The 18,735-nt window shown below is 42.4% G+C and overlaps 1 protein-coding gene across 4 annotated transcripts in view; it reads right to left on the minus strand.

Moving 5' to 3' along the window:
* samd11 (sterile alpha motif domain containing 11) overlaps positions 1 to 16,311 on the minus strand; it is a 54,110-nt gene extending 37,799 nt beyond the window's left edge. For 2 of the 4 annotated variants that reach the window (XM_078254796.1, XM_078254794.1), the window contains exons 1-3: positions 15,095 to 16,309; positions 13,842 to 13,933; positions 3,378 to 3,553 (exon numbers count right to left, since the gene is read on the minus strand). In XM_078254796.1, the coding sequence (XP_078110922.1) occupies positions 3,378 to 3,553; positions 13,842 to 13,933; positions 15,095 to 15,794 (968 nt within the window). In that variant the 5' untranslated portion in view covers positions 15,795 to 16,309. Of the gene's footprint in view, positions 1 to 3,377; positions 3,554 to 13,841; positions 13,934 to 14,826; positions 14,926 to 15,094 lie in introns of those variants that run through there. The other 2 variants (XM_078254795.1, XM_078254797.1) reach the window with 2 other exon arrangements.
* Between the last annotated feature and the right edge of the window lie 2,424 nt (positions 16,312 to 18,735).

Genomic DNA, 18,735 nt, shown 5'->3' on the forward strand with positions numbered 1-18,735 from the left:
ATATAATGTTACAATGTCGGATGTTCATGTTAAACGTGGCCAAAGCTTCAAATAATGAGGTTAACGTATTTAAAAGAAATCCCTTTGAGCAAAACCTCAGATTTCCCACTGTTCTGAACGCTCCGGTTTCAACAGTTTTTTCTACTCTTGGCTCCAAATGATGTCATACCGAGCCAGTTTGCCATATATGGTCATCTGCTCCAGGCAGGCACGCTACTGCAGTGTTTATGTGGCATACCCTGCCACATGTAGCTACATGCTAAGTCAGGGATAGCTGTAATCTTAGTTGCAGATGTTGTAAATTTCTCCCAAATTTCAGGTCACATTCCTGCTGGAACATTGTGTTGTGTCGGTTATGTAGTATTTGGTTTAGAAGCCTTTATTGTTGATTTTTCACAATATAAAGTCTCGCTATATACTCCGTTGAGGTCAGTCTCCTGCTGCAACGGACTGTACAGAGGCAGCGACAGCAGAGCACAGATGCAGAGACTCATGAGATACGGAAACGCTGACCAATCAGAGCAGACTGGGGTTTTTCGGGAAGGGGGTTTTAAGAGACAGGCGGTCCAACAGAGCATCTCAGACAGAGGGTAAATACAGGTGCAGCAGCCATGGGCAGTTTGAGAAAAAAAAAGTTTTTTGAACATTAAAGCATGTAAACATGTTCTAGTAGAAACACAAAATACAAATATGAACCTGAAAACGGTATATATTAGGTCTCCTTTAACATTAATCTGGTTAAAAGAAGGTGGACCTGTTTATACTGAACTTGAGAGGACGTCTGGATGAGCGTGATGAGCTATGAAAGCAGTACTTGTTAACACTGACAGACAAATCCTCTTAATGCAAAACCAGCTACCTGAACCAACCAACCAATCATCTCTTTAATGTTACACAAAGTCACATTATATATATTTAACTATGCACTGAAAATGTAATGCCACCTAAAGTTAATTTGCTGCATTAGCAATATGTTAGGATTAACAAATTTTGATAAATAATTGACACATGCCACTTCGATCCGCCCATGTAGATTAAAGTGCAGTTACAGTTGGTAGGTTGCAGCAACCAAGTGGGTGAGACACGTTGCTGCCGCCAGCCTTGATGATGTGTGGATGAGACAGCACAGATATGCTCACACATGTATACAGAGGCCCTGTATTTTTCACATCCATTGGCCAAATTCAATTTGTTAAGACCCTTCTACGACTCACTTACGAAGCTGCGGTCAATGGAAATTACATTTCCGTGATTGGACATCCCATTATCCCATTCGCCCAGACCCGCACTGGGGGATAAAGCAGGGCTGAGACGGCTGCCCAGGACAGACCGGAGCTGCGGCTCCAGCGAGTCCGTCGCCTTTCAAAGGGTAAAAGCTTGACATATTAGTCATAAGTGTTCTTTAAATTCATTATCATCTTAACACGCCAGCGGCACAAGTGTCAGGGGGAGGGGAAGCCCTCTTAAATGAGGTTAGTGGATCCATTTAAAGCTTCACAGTTGCTGTGCTGTCCGCTGTGTCACACCCAAGTCTCAAGACATGAAAAAGTCCCCTCCTGTAATGAGGTTGTACAAGCTGCTTATAATGCAGCTGGGGACTTTCTGAGGTTAATCAATGAACAGCGTCTGTATTATATCTGCCTATAGCCTGTCATGTACATACCAAGTAATCACAAATCCATGTGATGTTTATTCCAGATTGGAAATGTCTTAATTTCTGTCACTTCAAACGGATCAAAGTACTGATTGTAAAAGTAGCTAATTCAAAAAGATGATAGTCCCATCTTTTTTTAGTTCATGTTCCTAACAAAGCAGAGTGTACGCCATCAGAGAGAGGGAGTGCAGTCCTCCGAGCCTATTTGATTCTTCTTAATGTGGTGACCTCACTGTAACCCTGCATACGAAGATGTGAACATGATTATTCCCTTGAATAACTTTTAGTAAATGCAGTCCACATTTTTGTGACAAATCCAATCAAATGTGTATACAACTCCTGAGCACTCTCCTCTGTCCATTATCATTTTGTAGTTTTGACAAACAGCCATTTACTGATTCACACTAAAATGAGAAGTTTGATTTCACAAATAAACAAAAGTAAAATACATACATGTTTGTTTGTCAACAGGATTACGGAAAAACTACTGGCCTGATTTTCATGAAAGTTGGAAGAACCTATTAAATATTGGCGCGGATCCAAATCATGGGGTGGATAAACTAATCCTTTTTTACTTTTGTTAACATTGCAAGATAGGGCATGGCCTTGGCAGAGGTTTGTACTCTCCGAATGTCCTTCAAGTTCTTATTATGGTTTGATGCCAACTAGTTCTCAAAATTACAGTAACAATGGCAATACTGAAACAAAACAGACATTCCTGTCAAGTATTTTGCTTTCCTCCTGATTTGATTAAAATATCAAGACAATAGTGTGACACGGATGAGGATCCAGAGACTGACTATTTATAGATAGATGCCAAACTGTGTATTTTTTAAATGTTTTTGTGTATGTACCATTTCCTCAGCTCTAAAACATTTTAAAATTGTTAATTGTGCTGTAAAAACAGATGCATATTACAAGAACTATGGATTCTAAAGCTAGTTATTTCATAAACATTTCAAAACATTCTTTATACTCAAGCTGCAAAAGTGACATGACATGAAGATGCAACGACTTGAATGTGAATGAATGAATGAATGTTTTGTCTCAAACACTGTGATCAAACCGCTCCCAAGCACAGCACGGGATGAAGCATACAGTGATGACTCAGGTGACTCTTTCAATCAAGTTAAGACAAATACACTGAGACTTGGCAGAAGCAACAAAACGCAAACCAACAAACCAATTAACACTTTCAAAGCTCAGCACACATCCTTCCATTAGACATCCAGGCAAGGCAAAAGCTGTACGTTTATTTTTAAAACATGGTTCTGTTCATCTCAAAATGAGCTTTTAACACCTCAAAATTATCCTGAAATCACTTTTGATGGAAATAATACACACACGTCTGAGGCATCATTTGAAAAAATGTTCCCTCCTTCTGCTTTTAGCCAGAATCTGACAAAACAGAAGGACTTTTTACTATGAATTACTTCTAACAAAAGTGACACCTCAGAGGCCAGCATTATATTTTCTTTGATTTCTTTGCGATTTTAATACAACTTGTGCATTTTTAGCCACGATAAAAGCCTATGCAATTTACGACAATGTGTGACAGTGTCTACTAAACGGGAAAAAGAAATGTAAGAAGTAAAAAAGATTTTAAAAAAGTCTGGCATATTACCTGTAAACTGGTATAAGAATGACATGGGACCCAAATATCGAAACATGCTTGTGCTTCAAACTATATTGACCATGGCCATAAAAGTCAAAGGGGCCTTACCTCTTTCTCATGATACTGTAATGCAACTCGTCCTCCTGTTTGATGTGGGCATGTTCCCCACTGGCCCGCTCGCTGCCTTCACTGTCGTCACTGCTGAAGATGGAGGCCAGCTCCTTCTTGGGCACTCGGTTAGGGGGGAGGGGGATGGTGCGTTTCTCAGCCAAGCGCCCTCGGTTCTGCACAACAAGGCACAAAGAAAAAGGAGACACTTTAACAACAGGATTCATATATAGCTTTGCTTATGTTTAATCTATCTGAAGCAAATTTTAGTTTTTTCTTGTTTTGGTCATTTGGTCATTTTTGTAAGTTGCAGCACATTGAGTTCTCTTTGCAAAAGTACATACAGGACGAATCAAGACTCTAACGTAAAGGGAACTTAGTTTCATTTTGTAGTATTGACCGGCTATTTTGTGTACCATTATCCTGCTTATTAAACACCTGGTAAATGAATACATTAAATCAGTAATTATCAACCAGGGGTACATGTACCCTAGGAGGTAACTTCTGCAGCTGCCAGGGGGTGCGTGGAAAGATTGTGGAGAAGCTCTTGAGATTGCGATTTGATCGATTTGAACACCTAACGTTAAACATACATGAAACCTAGCTAGAAAGCGTGCAGAGAGGTTTAAATAGTGAGCTACAAAGTGATGGATAAACTGTTGAAATTGTCTGCCACTCCAAGTGATAATATAAGGATGCAAAGTGAACTAAACAGTTAGGTCGGTTCAATTGTATGAGGAAAAACTATTTTGAATTAGAATTTATTTGAATTTGACATACTTTATCAATCCCACAAGGGAAATTACAATTGTTTCACTCTGTTGTTAGTTACACACAGGCCTGAAATACACACATGCACACATGCTCAGGACATATACATGCACAAATGGAGAAATGTCAGAGTGAGGGGGCTTAGTCAAGGGCACCTTGGCAGTGTCCAGGGGGAAGTGCCCCTGTTTTAACAACATCTACTTCAAATAATTACCGGTAATAGTGTTAAATAACATCCAGTTTTAAATCAGTTCAAAGACATTTGTAACATGACAGGCGGTCTCAATAAAGAGGTAATTGATCATCTGACACACGTGTGAGTACATCAGAGTTTTGGTTCCACAGCATTAATTCATTTAACACAAAATATTGTTTTAGAATATCTTCATCAGAACCTAAAACTTACAAGCTTCCAGCAAAAAACGGTCAGTGTACATGATCTAGGACCCATGAGCTACACATTGAAACCAAAACAACATGATCTGTAACATAAAGCCTCCAGTTAGCCATCATAAAGTCATGTGTACTCTGAGTGAATAAATTATGTAGTAAAACTGAAGAAATCCTCCAATACTCAGATCAGCGAAACAGAGTAACTTCTTTTTGAAACAAGCTGTTTCTTTAACCAAAACCAAACACAGAAGTCACATTTGCCATACTTTTCTACTCTAAAACCAAAAGGATTGGGAGAAAAGTTGGTTGATGAATTGAGTGTTTATTTTGCTCAAAAGTTGCCAGGACTAAGCAGAGAAAAGAAGGGATAAAGAGGAGAGAATGGCCCTAGGGGGGTTAGGAAGTGAAGCTGGGTGACCTTTAATGTGACCTGAAGAGGTCACTGCAGATTAACATGGTCCTATCACAGAGAGAAGGGAGGAGGGGGAGAGAGAGGGGAGAGAGGCGTAGAGGAGGAGTAGAGATATGAGATGGAGAGATTAAACCAGGGGAAGAAATTGGAGAAAAGCAAGAGAAGGATAGGCTGAGGAGAAAGTTAATAGGGAAGAGAGGGAGAGCAGTTGTGGGTTTGTGCAGAAGAGAGAAGAAAAAAGGTGAGAGAAAAAATACAGAAATGAAAGAGAATATGGTGAGTCAAAACATGAGAGAGAGAAAGCTCCACAGAAGTAAATCTGTCCGGTGTGGGGTGGACTTGGATTTGAAACTATATTCCCCTCTCTTTTTCTGTCTGTGCCTAGATCTCTGCTCTTACTCCCGGACGCCTTTAAGCCCTCCAGCTATCCCTTCCACTACACACAACCCCACTCTCCACCACTCCTCCCCGCTCCCTCCTTCCCTCGCTCCTTCCATCCCAGGATGTGCGGCAGCATGAGTGGCAGGCGGGGGCAGGAGGAGGGATTTGGGGGCTCCTAGCCAAGAGGCAAACAGGTGCAGCCCCTCTGGAGTCTCTCAAATGGCAGACATTAAAAAGAGTTGGGGGGGTGGAAGACAGAGAAAGATGAAAACATCCCCCAGGATGAGCAGGCCAGAGTTCTGCACATTTCTCTCCTTTCTCTTTTTTATCGTGCCTTGCCAGAAAAGAGGTTTTTCTTCCTTTCTTCTTTCCTGTCGGAGCTTTCTACAAGTTCTGCTCCAGCGTTTGAGGACAGTGGATCAGTTTCTGATACTTCTGCTACTTCCATACAAGGCCTCACTGTAGGAAGTTAGTGCTGGAGCTCCAACAGGGTGTATTAGAGGTTAGCGGGGGGGAAACAGGAGCGCAACACCACGTCAGAACAACATTTTTCCATGGATGCAACCACAGTTACATCTGTCAGACACATCTGACACATCTGTTAAATACAAACTCTCCACCTCCAAGTCTCTTTACTGCTGTCTTCACATTGTCAGGGAAAACACAAAAAATTGCACATGCGCACTTCCCTAACCATCTACAGTACACACACAAACGCATGCACAGTCTCTCACACACACACACACACACACACACACACACCTGTTCCTTAGAATTCCCCTCCAAAGCAGGGGATTTCACTTGGAGCATGCCAGCAAAATAGTGTATACAAGAATAGTTTGTCTAAGACCAGTCGTGACTGAGGCTGTGTGAGTGTGTGTGAGCGTGTAGACAACCACCCACATGGCCGTGACATACCCAGGCTGACAGCCCCCCCTCCCTCCCTCTTCTCTACTCCCGGAAAGCCCCAATTCTTTCTTTAGTGGCACTGACGCAGAACTGGGGGTGAGCTCCCACTGCTTCCGGCAACACTTCCGCAGCACGGGGGAGGGCTCTCCGAAACAAAACACGAAGCAAAGCACACCCCTGGCAGCCAACGTAGGACCGCTCAAAGGAAGGGCGCCTGAACGCCTAGGCACGTACATGCACACACAAACATGCACGTGTGTGCACATAGCTGAGGCAACCTTACTGTGTGTGGTCAACCTCCTTTCAGCCATGGAAAAAAGTCTCTCATAAAAGTCCCACTAAAGGCACCTCTATGAATATCACCTCCCACGCTTTCTGTCAGTCAGGCAGCCAAGAAATATATCTGGGCTTCACATTTACAGACAAAAAAAAGATACACATACATACAGATCACAGGCATAGGGACACACTGACCAACTTATTACACAATCTAAACAGACAAATGAAATAGTCATATAAGTACATGACAAACATTCAGAAACACCTCCCATAAATGCATAAATATATTCATATAATACACAAATTCTCCAATAGATACAGTAAGCCTATGCTCTGAGAATAACACTACAACAACTACAGTATAATACCACTAGAAAAAACAGCCTACCACACTAAATGGCACTGGCACAGCCATATAAGTTGCAGTAACTCATTTTGATGGCATCCTGATTTCATACATTTACAGCAAGGGTTTGGTTTAAATGCAACAAAATAACTAAATGTTCTTGTATTGAAAAACAATGCAGGCTAATATCACAATATACTGTTTTCTCACTAAATTTATTTTAGTTTCAACAACAACAAGTTTATTTTCAATTTTTAAATGAGCTCTTGGTGGAAAAAGAGGACTAATAAGTGTGTTTTCTTTCTTTCTCCATGCGTTATTTCCTGAAAGGTGCAGTGCCCTGCCGCTGGCTCCAACCAGCATTAGCGAGCACACACCCACACGTAAACACACTCACACACACACACACACACACACACACACACACACACACACACACACACACACACACACACACACACACACTCACACACACACACACACACACACACACACACAAACACACTCACACACACGCACACACAGCGGTAGCCGCCCGTGACATTCCTGCAGCTGCGGCGCTCTCTCTCCCTCGCACGCGCCCCCCCAGCGATCTCCCTGGGGGACGAATGCCTAATGAGTCACGCGCCTGTCTGCCGTTACCTCGCAGCGTGTGTGTGTGTGTGTGTGTGTGTGTGTGTGTGTGTGTGTTTGTGTGTAGGCGGGATGGCGGGCCGACTTGGCGCGAGCACTAGGGGGAAGAGGGAGGGGGAATGAGGAGACGACAGAGAAGGAGAGGAAAGAAATGAGCGTGAGGAGGAGGGGAGATGGGGAGGGGATGAAGCGGTCATTACCATGCTCACATAAGAGCTCTGAAACAAGGCCAAAACAAACAATTTGTCTGCTGTATGTTTGTGTGAGCCTGAGATCCAGTTCTTCACAAAATAAAAATTCTTACTTTACTTTACTCTTTACTTACTTGTTTCGTCTCACCTCCTTATCTCTGACTCACCTGTCTTGACATTTTCACAGGTGCAACCATGAAAGGTGATTAGCTACAACTTTTGTCAGCTTTGTCAAATTAAGATGGCTCAGTATGCAAACCTGATTACTGTGAATAATCATATTAAAGTATAGGTTGATTAAAGTGTTTACATGATTCGCAGTAACCAAATTTTCCCAGTAACACAATAATAAAGGTAATATGATGTGTTTGATAGGCAGAATAATGTCTAAGGATTTGTAGTCTCCAGTAGAAAAAAATCTCTTATTATTAGTGGCACAGAACAAGAAAAAAACAAAGAGACTGAGTTGGTGTGCATTGTTTTTGCTTTGATTAATTCACAGCGCACCTTAATGAAATCTCTTTTACTTTGTGTTAGCTATGATATGAAAGCTGTTTTGCTGTCATCCCAAAAATAATTTTGGTGTTTTCTTTTCCTTCACTACTAGCCATGTTTGTTTTTAGAAACACCCATTTGCATCTGCTGCACTCTATGACCTTTCTGATGCATGTTCAGAATCAAAACACTTAAAGTAATACATGCACACTATGCTGTGCAGGCCACAGAAAAACTGACAAGCCATATACTATATGATGATAACATGATAACACATTCCTCCACCAAAAACACATGCCAAAAGCACATAAACACACTAGTACTGGTGGTATAGTCATTAATGCAGTATATCACTTTTTTTACCATTATTGTGAAAAACCACATGTACATGTATATATGTAATAGGAAAACTTATTTATAGCATATCCTATCAATAATAATGTCATATCTGCGATGGCAGAGTACATAAGCATAAAAGAATACTGTGAATACTAGTTAAACATTTGTGACAGGGTTTTGTCTTGTTGTTCTTGGTGTGCAATGAAAAAATATCACACAAATTATAATTATGAAACTCCATAAATCTTATTTGTCATTTTGCAAAGTGAGCATCTCCAACCACAGTACATGTTAACACACATTAAAGATATATTACTAACAAAAAACACTACAGATCTTGGCTTTATATTATTTTCATTTTCGTCATTTTCTTTTCTTGTTGGATATATTTTGGTGAGAGGATGTCATTTAGAGCTAATGGTAGATGTTTCTTTTGAAGTTAAGATTCTGTTTTGATGTTAAAATATTGCCTGAGCGGCTCCACATGCTGCATTATGTGCATTATTCAATACATATTGTACAAAGAACATGCACGACATCAGAAATGCAACTATAAATTTGCCAAGCGATCAAGCACCAAACTTATCAAGTAAAACTCCTTATAAATGCAAATGTACTTCGTACTTGGTAAAATAAAATGGTGTGTGTGTGTGTGTGTGTGTGTGTGTGTGTGTGTGTGTGTGTGTGTGTGTGTGGTTTATGTACAGACTTCAGGCAACACTTGGTTGTTCAAGGCCATGTGAGAGAAGGAGAAAAAAGTGAGAAAGCACTGTAGGGCGGACAGGCATGCGACCAAGTCCCCCGTCTCCACCCCCACACACACACTCATGCTCCCCTGCACCCTCGGCCCCCACACGCTGAGCCGAGCGGGCAGTTGCAGCCCAGTGAAGCGGCACAGGGCAAGAGGGGAGGGATGGGTGAGCAGTGGGGGGAGGGGTGCACAGAGGGTGAGAGGCAGCGAAGGGGGTGAGGGGTGGGGGCTGCTGGGCCGGCGCTGTGAGGTCAGTGACGGTGCTGTCAAGCGTGCCAGCGCGCCTCTCGCTCTACTCTTTCCCTCTTGTTTCTTTCTCTCCTTCCTCCTCCCTTTTTCTCTCCCTCTGTGTGTTTGGATAGGCCCACCGAGGCTGCTGCAGGGGAGCTTTATGGACAGGTAACGACTGGGCCTTTCTCTCCCCAGACAAACACAGAGGAAACGGAGGCAAGCATGAAGTTGTGGTTGATAAATTCAACTGATGTTTTCTCCTGTGTTGGTCCCAACACAAGTCAAATTGGATATTAAATATTAAAATCAACACACTATAAATAGTTTCATTAAATACACAACACACAGCTACACTTCATTTATGAACTAAAGGTGTAGGTAATTTGAATGATACGTATCAGTTTTGTTGGGGAGGAAAACCAAGATAAACTCAGATGACCCTCATTTATGCTGGCAAAACTAAATGTATGCTTTACCTGTCTTAAATCTTTGTCATACGGACTTTTTTGCACATTATTAGTATTAAACAAAAAAAGAAAATTGTAAGGTATACAGATTATGATAATTAACTAATTCAGAATTTAACTACTTTCTTATATCTACATCGCTGACAAACTAATACTAATCAAAAACTGTACATATAACTCTAACTGTATAACACTGATACATTTTACTTACTACCTAGTAATCCTGTGTTTATATACATGTGCTTGTTTGAGTGTACGGATGGATGTATGAAAGTAAAACTATGACAGGACATTACTGTCTGCAAAGGCCTGATGTGACAGAGCGAGCCTGCAACTATCAGAGGAAGTTACATAGCGAATAACAAACACAAACACACTTTTGCACACACACACACACACACACACACACACACACACACACACGCACACACACGCAGGCACACACACGCACACGCACACACGCACGCACACACGCACGCACGCACGTACGCACGCACACACACAGAGATGTTGGGAGGAGAGAAAAATCTGTTGGCTTTGTTGTGATAAACTGCATTTGGCTGATAGACAGATGCTCCAACTTATTTAAGCTGCCTGTTAAAAGGGTCCGCACCCATACACACATGCATCCAGTCATATAGTGAGCAATATTTTAAGAAGCTTACACACAGCATGTACACACGTACATGCAAACACACACACATTAAGCTCTCTATCAATCTCTGTCATCTTGCATCGTGTGTGTCAAATGCACACTAGTAGAAGCTAAAGCTAATTTGGTAAATTAAACAGTTTATTTTAACTGAATAATTTATAGACGGAAAGACAACAAGAGGCACGAAAGAGTTTTTGAATGTGCGTGTGTATACTGTATGCGGTATGTCTATGTGTGTGACACACATTCCAATTTCTATTGATCTCTATAAGCGAGATTAAGACCCACAATACAGAGATCATTAGAGTCTCACTTAATCTCTAATTTGTCCGATACTCAGAGAGAGAGGCACACAAAAGTGCACAAATACACTCGACACGACCACAGTTGTGTACACTTCTGGGCCAATGACTGATTCTGGTGTTACCATGGCAACATAGCCTCGGCAACACACATGCAAGCACAAACACAACACAAAACAGAAGCAGTGTACAGTAGGTAGTTGATCTATGAAGACAACTCCACATCACATAACAGCTCAACTTCTATTATTCCACTCAATATGGTGCCTTTTTTTATTATCTTCTCCTCTTCACCACTATTGGAAGTGGCATTATGAAAATGTAATGAGACAGACTATAAGTTATAGCCAAAATTGTCTATGTCTGTGTTCGTGCGTGGATGTGTGCGTGCCTGCCTGTGTGTTTAATTTCTCTTTGCAAGAGGAGCCCTTGATTGGAGGAGGTCTTTACGAGCCAGAGGAGGGGAGTGTAATTTCCTCCCAGCCTCCGCCAGTTCCGCTGAAATAACAAAGCAGAGGAAGCCCAGCTCTCCCAGGAAGAGACACACACACGCACAAACACACACATGCACACACAGAAAGCATCACAAGGCGTACAAATACTCACAGGCATGCACGCATAGAGTCACAGCTACAAAGTAACGCATAAGAATATACAGACAAAAACACAAACATACAGGGCCAAGAATAATCTTCAACATGCATTCACAATCTTGAGTATATTGTATACGTGCAAAAGAATGACATGCGTTCCCAAACACACAAAATAAGCAGCATCTAACAACTTCAAGGGGCACCTTTAAAAACAATTTAAAGCTGAGAACTCATTTAAGATAATCACATAATAACAGGATTAATAGAAAGCTAGCACACCTTGACAGCTAGTTATCAATAGCATATCAGAGTGTGGATAAACAACATTATCAACACATTTAAATGTTATACTGTTGAGTGTAACAACAGTTCAGTTTGTGCGTTGTGTCGTTATAAACAGCTTGTGCCAGGGCCGACACTGCAAGTTAACTTCCACGAGTTCTGAGCAGGCAGGTGAAAAGTCTTCCTACCAGCTGCTGCACTATTTTATGATCACTTGCCTCATACCTATAGCAAAACAAGATCACTCAAAGTTCAGCTGTCAAACTTACAAAATAAATGCCTGAATGAGGTAATTTGTGTCAGTAGGCAGGCATATAGTGTGTGTGTGTGTGTGTGTGTGTGTGTGTGTGTGTGTGTGTGTGTGTGTGTGTGTGTGTGTGTGTGTGTGAGTGAGTGAGAGAGAGAGAGCTCATCAGTGAGGGAGTGCTGGCTGCCATGCCCTGAGGGGGAGTCAGTGGGGAGAGAGGGAGACGCCAATACAGGCCAAGTCCCAGTGCCCTCCCTCCACTGCCTAACCCTCACCGCCAACATACTTAGCCTCTGTGTGTGTGTGTGTGTGTGTGTGTGTGTGTGTGTGTGTGTATGTGTGTGTGTGTGTGTGTGTGTGTGTATGTGTGTGTGTGTGTGTGTGTGTGTGTGTGTGTGTGTGTGTGCGTGCGTGCATGCGCGAAAGTGTCACGGTGGTATTCACTTGGTGGGTTAGACTTCAGGCTTCACCACCAGACAGACAAGGAAAGGAAGAGAGGGAGCGAAGGCTACAACAACCTTAAAGCTCTCATAACCCTGCTTACGTCAAAAACAAAGTTTTACTCTGTCACAGCTGTAATTTAAGTGGAACCGTACAAGCCGTAGCAAACCAAAAGCCAATCACTCTGATATCTGTGATGAGCCTAAACATACACAACCACGGTTAGATTCTCAAATCCTTCTGTAAAAAAATAAGACATGAACATTTCGAGCATATCTGTTTTCCCTGCCCCCTACCTCCCTCAGGTAATTTGCTAGGCTGAACCCTAGTGTTAGGGTACAGGTCTTCATTCTTGGCTGTGAAAAATGTCACCAGTTCACCTGTATCACTCAAACACCTCTGGCTTATCTAAACCGCCTTTGCCTTGCGTGCCTCGCACACAATAATCAGCAGTAGCCACGCTCAGTAGCTCGCTAAGCCTCTTACACCCTTCCCTCAAGATTAGTGCTTGGAAGCGACGACAGATGCGCGCCGTGGTGATAAAAACACACACACAAACATGCAAAGATACATACACACTCACAAACCACCGCACCTGTGTGAACAGATTTGGCGACGGTGAGCCAGCAGTGTGCTTACTCAAAGCTGACACACACACACACACACACACACACACACACACACACACACAGAGTAGTGATGCTGTAATCATGACACACCTGCAAAGCCTCAAGGTTTGGCCTTGTGCCCCTGGCCTAGCCCTGAGGGAAGCACTAGGCAAACAAAAGTTTAGCAGCCAGGTGAGGAAACTGATTCAATGGGACAGAAGATCCCGACCAACAACACCTAACGTCAAACAGCCACACTAGACAGCTCAATGCCTCTGAATAAAAGGCACTTTGATACTCTGCATCAGTGAAAGGCTGAAAGAGGATTTGATATTCATGCTGAGAAAAATTACCATCAAAGTTGACATGTGTGCCTGTAGGGTCTTCACCATCAAGGTTACAGAGAAAGACAATGCTTCAATAAACACTCACCCATTGTTTCACATATTTAAAGCTGGGTGACAACACAAATATGGCAATGAAATATTAGTATGCCTAGTCCTGCTTTCAAACAAGCTCAACTAAATCTAAATAACAGGATACATGGTCTATTTGGAAAATAAATAAAAACATTAATGATGAGGGTACAGAGAAGACTTTTGAGGCAAATTTGTAATTATAGGCTAAATAAATGCTCTATAAATAAAATTGACTTGGCTCGATATAACAGCCAAGCAAATACAATTTAGCTGAGCAAAAACAAAGCAAAAACATTGACAGAAAATTAAATATTCTTACCACTGGAGATGAAATTCGACAACCAGGACAATCACAGATCGGAGGGTGCACCTGTAAGATTCCTTTGGACATAAGAGTCTTGAGACTTTTCCCTGGAAAAAAACCAAGAGAAACACTTTTAGTGAATACTACCAACCATATTGCACAACCAGTGAACTCATCTCCTCCATGACACAGCATGTGATAAGGTATTATCAACTTGCTTAAGAATGGCCCTTTTCTTCAGCATCAGCGTCTCAGGACTCAAAGTTTTCAAGACAAATCTAGTCAAAAATCATCCAATCAACACAGTATGTATCGAAGGAGTCAGCTCTCTACATTTTTGCACCAAAGTTTAATTCTACCGATAGGCCAAGTGTGGTGAGCCAGAGAGACAGCAGCCTACTGTCATCTGTCTGTAGGAATCGGTATATTAAACTATTAGGCTACCATCTTTGACCTGGGGGCGACACCCTGCCACCACACATCTTAACGCATGTCAGTTCTGCCTGAGTAACCGTGTGTGTGTGCGTGTGTGTGTGCGTGTGTGTGCGTGTGTGTGTGTGTGTGTGTGTGTGTGTGTGTGTGTGTGTGTGTGTGTGTGCGCGCGCGCACCACGCTAATTATTGGATTAAATACTATGCTATAAATGTCTATATATAAAATACCGGAGCAGTATCACTGTGATCCTGCCAAGGTTATTGTACCGGAAAATCTAACAAACACCTACCAAATTCATATATGGATAAAGGCAGCTACAATTAATATTTAGTTGAAAACTGCAATTGGTTTTAAAATCATCACATTTACCACAAACTGTGACATTAATTGGACAAACAAAACGCTCATTTTCAAAAAAATATATCTCAAACCTAACATGCGATGCGTTAAAGTGTCAAACCCATGCACACGTGCAGCTGCAGTCAACGGAACGACGCATCCATAACAAGGGAAAAAAATATATTTTAACTGTCACACATTGGATTATATATGTAAAACTTTTCACCTCAGTCTCCGTGCAGCCAACTCCAAATGCCCCGGTTCGCAGCCCAGACTCTGTCTCAAAAGCCTCGGAAGGTATGTGGAGGATATGCGCCTTTTCTCATCTGTCTCCTTACGCTCTGGCTGCTGTAACCCTTTCACTCCAAAACTAAGCACCGAACCACGAGACCCAAGTTTGTACCCAGAATAAGCGGCGTCTAAAAAGTGTTTAATTGACGGCGAGATTTCCCTCTCTACCAATGAACCGTGAGGACAGTGAAGGTTGTTCTTACCTTTGTGTCTAATACTCCGTTTCCAATCTTTGGCAGTCTCTCGTCCACTGACGAACTGGAACTCGTTGGGGGTAAGCCACTCGCCCCTGTATTTAATTGAGGGTCCCTTACTACCTTGACACAATTTATTGATATAAAGCAAAGCCTTGTTTTCCCCGCACTCCACCTCGATGCACGGCTCCCCGTTGTCGAAGAAGGGCTGAAAGTCGGGGATGGAGGAGAACCTCTCCAGCATTAAGTCGTCCGTGTGATGGTGGAGGTGCTGGTGATGCAGCGCCGAGTCGTGGAGCCCCAAGTACGCGCGGTGATGGGCGAAAATGTGGTCGTAGGGCGGCGGATGCGGGGTCACCACGGGGATAGCGGTGGCATTTAAAGGGGCCAGGTATTCGGACTGGTTGAACGCAGTCAATGCCATGTCGTCTCCATCCAGCCTCTCCTTTTTGATGGCAGGCATGTTAGTGGGAGCCGAGCGCCGGAAACAAGTAAAAATCTGCTCGCCCGATCCAACTTCAGCGTCCTCTCCGTCTGTGAGTTGGGCTGACCCAGACTTGGAGACGCGCCGCTTGGTTTTACGCAGAGCCCCCGTGTCGCCGTGAGACAGCCGTCTGGTGAAGTTGCCGGATAGATTCCCATTCAATAGTTTCCAGCTCGCAGTGGCAGCAGCGCTCTCCGCCAGCCTCGCAGCTCCTACCTCCCACATTTAATCACACTCGCTCTGTTAATACCTGACATGGTTAGCCCTGAGCCCCGGACATTATGTTACCTACGGTGATCATTACCAGTCGCAGTTACGCGTCGTGTCTCTTATTTCTTTGCCTCTGGGGAAATTAGAAGAGTTTTTTTTATAGGCTTTATATCCACTGACTAGAGGCAAACATTTTAAAGCGACTCGCTGCTTTAAAAAACAAACAGCGCACATCGATTCAGCTATGGGGAGTTTACCAACTGTGGCCAAGATACAATTTCACAGCGAATGAAGACAATAAAAAAAGAAACTGATAATGGCACATTTTTCCTGTTACTTAAACCAATGTGGCATATGGCATTTATTTAGAACCACAAGCCAAACATATCAAGCTTGATATTCCTAAGTATTTGCGCAGCATTATACACTTGAAAGTTTGGAAAGAGTTGTTTTTAGCCCCTTCGTATGTCGTTGAAGTCACGCTGAAGTTCACAGACCCAGACCAAACAAGATTTGCACTCTCCGCCGCTTCTCAACTTGGCCCATTTAAACAGCGGAGGCTCGGCGAGAGCCACAGGAAGAAGGGGGGACTGCGAGGGACGGCGCTTCAGTGCGTAAAATGGAGGAACCATCATTGAGTATAAGGAAGCAAACTGTCATGTCACATTCTATTCATTTCCACCGATGCAGCTGAATTTAAAACTCGGTTTAACAGCTGTGTCTTCATATCTACAATTTATAAAGACCATACATTTTACCCCCCAATATGACAACACATTTATGATTATTTTAAAGCCCACTAATACCAGACTTAAACCAGGCTTCCAGCTTACAGGCAAAAAGTTTCAACATATACAATTCCACCAAAACAATAACTTGGTCTTTTATAATAATTTAAAAGCCAAACACTAACAATAGCAGCCTTAAACCAGACCTTCACCTTTGAACATACACAAAGAGGTCACCAAATCTACCTATGACATCAGCCGCAGGTCCACACACCGTGTTTTATGTTCTCCTTGTGTGTCTAAATTCAACCCCCTCTTTGTTATACTCCACTTACAGTGGCACCACCTTGCCCACTAACCTGCTGTGGCCAGTTCAGCAAGCCTAAAACTGTCCAACAGTGTGTGCAGAGCTGTCTGTGTTAAAATGTTTTACATAAACATACTGTACTTAAACATCACAAAACTTAAAGAAAGGGGTTATATTTGGGATTTTTTAAACCTATTTTTGGAAGTATGACAGGCACTGTGAAACTGTGCAATAGGTGTTAAACTTTTCATGTTTCTAATTGAAAAAAAAAAATCAGAGTGTGATGCATGGTCAGATATTACAAAAATGAAGATGTTTCACTTTGAAATGGCAAAATGTTGGGTCTGAGGAGATGTGCTTTAGACTCTTGACACCTGGGTGTGAGTCCTCAAGTTATTTTCAGAAATTAACTATGGCTAACAATTTAGCTTAACCTTAATCAAAGTGCTTTACTTGTTTAACAAGTTAAACTCTAGCACCAACCAAAACCCAACCTTTGTCAATATTCCTTGACTTGTATTTTGATTTAAGGTGTAGATATGGAATAATTCAAAAGAACAGATCATATCAATATGTGCAACCGTTGCTGCAAACGTGTTGCTTTAACTGAAGTAAAAACCTCAGACTGGTAACCACATTTTCTAAAAGCACTTTCTCTCCATACTGTCTGCAGGGCATGTTCCCCTGAGCTTCTGGAGCTTGTGAGCAGGGCCACATCTGACCCCCATCAGTGGAGAACCACCCAGGTGGATCCACCACCAACACATGGAATAGCCATTCCAGCAGCAGAGGTGGGGTCTAAAGCGCAGTGTGTCAGGGGCCTATAAATCAGGCCAAACTGCCTCTGATACACACAGGAAGAAGGCACTGCACACCGCAGGCGGAAGCGGTACACAGGAAGGCCAGAGACCACAGCCTGGCCAGAACTGGTATAAAGCCTACAGCCAGGACCAGGCAGGCAAACACACACGGCAGACATTTACAAAAATGCCAGCCACCTCACCAAGGACTGACAGACCGTAGATTGACATTTTTCCTTTTGGAACTGAGGAGCTGTGATGTCTGAAGGGAATGTAATGGAATTAGTGGGTTTGTAGATCAGGAAGAGACCAAAACAGATTTTACACTCACAGCTACAGAAAAAAGGGAAACCTGAAATCAATTACCCAAAAGCTACCTTTAAAGGAAATCAAAAGGCAACATTTTTCAACTAAACAATAATGTCACTTCCCACATGTAGGTGAGTGCACTGAACAGAAGCAGTGAAATAAATCATGAGCTGCTGACATTTATGGCGTATGTTTATAAAAGCCATTTCTAGGAAGTGGAACACTACATTTCAGATGAGAAGCTCTTTGATTCTCTCTTTATCAAACCAGCCTTTACCACATCGAAATGTCTCGATGGAAACCTTGTTGATGCATGCGTTGGCGCTGGAGGTTGCACCATTGGGAGAGCCCTGATGAAACCAGTCATACAGGGGACACCCATGCCCACTCCTACACCCACTCCCCGTCCCTGATCGTGACTCATTCTCGATGGCTCATCATGGAGGGGTTCCCCAAACTTGTACAGTGACGACACTTCAACTTTCACATCTTTATAAATCGGTTCGCTGTAAACTGAGTAGATTTTTCCATCAGCCTTTGTGTCTCTTTCATAAAATGCTTGATGTGATGGGGAAATCTTATTTAACCTTTCTACCTCAACCTTTTCTTACTTCTTGCTTTTTTTACTACAGTGTGGCAGAGTCCTGTGTATCTAAAAAGACCCAATGAATTTACTTTATTACTTATTTAGGAATTTATTAGGAAATACCAATATGAGTACATACACATATACATTTAAAAATGTATCTTGCTATGTCTAGCCAGTTACTTCTGCTCACATTGCTTATGTGTTCTCACATGGCACAACAGAA

This window comes from Sander vitreus, chromosome 7 (assembly GCF_031162955.1).
Source record: "Sander vitreus isolate 19-12246 chromosome 7, sanVit1, whole genome shotgun sequence".
Classification (NCBI taxonomy): Eukaryota; Metazoa; Chordata; class Actinopteri; order Perciformes; family Percidae; genus Sander; species Sander vitreus.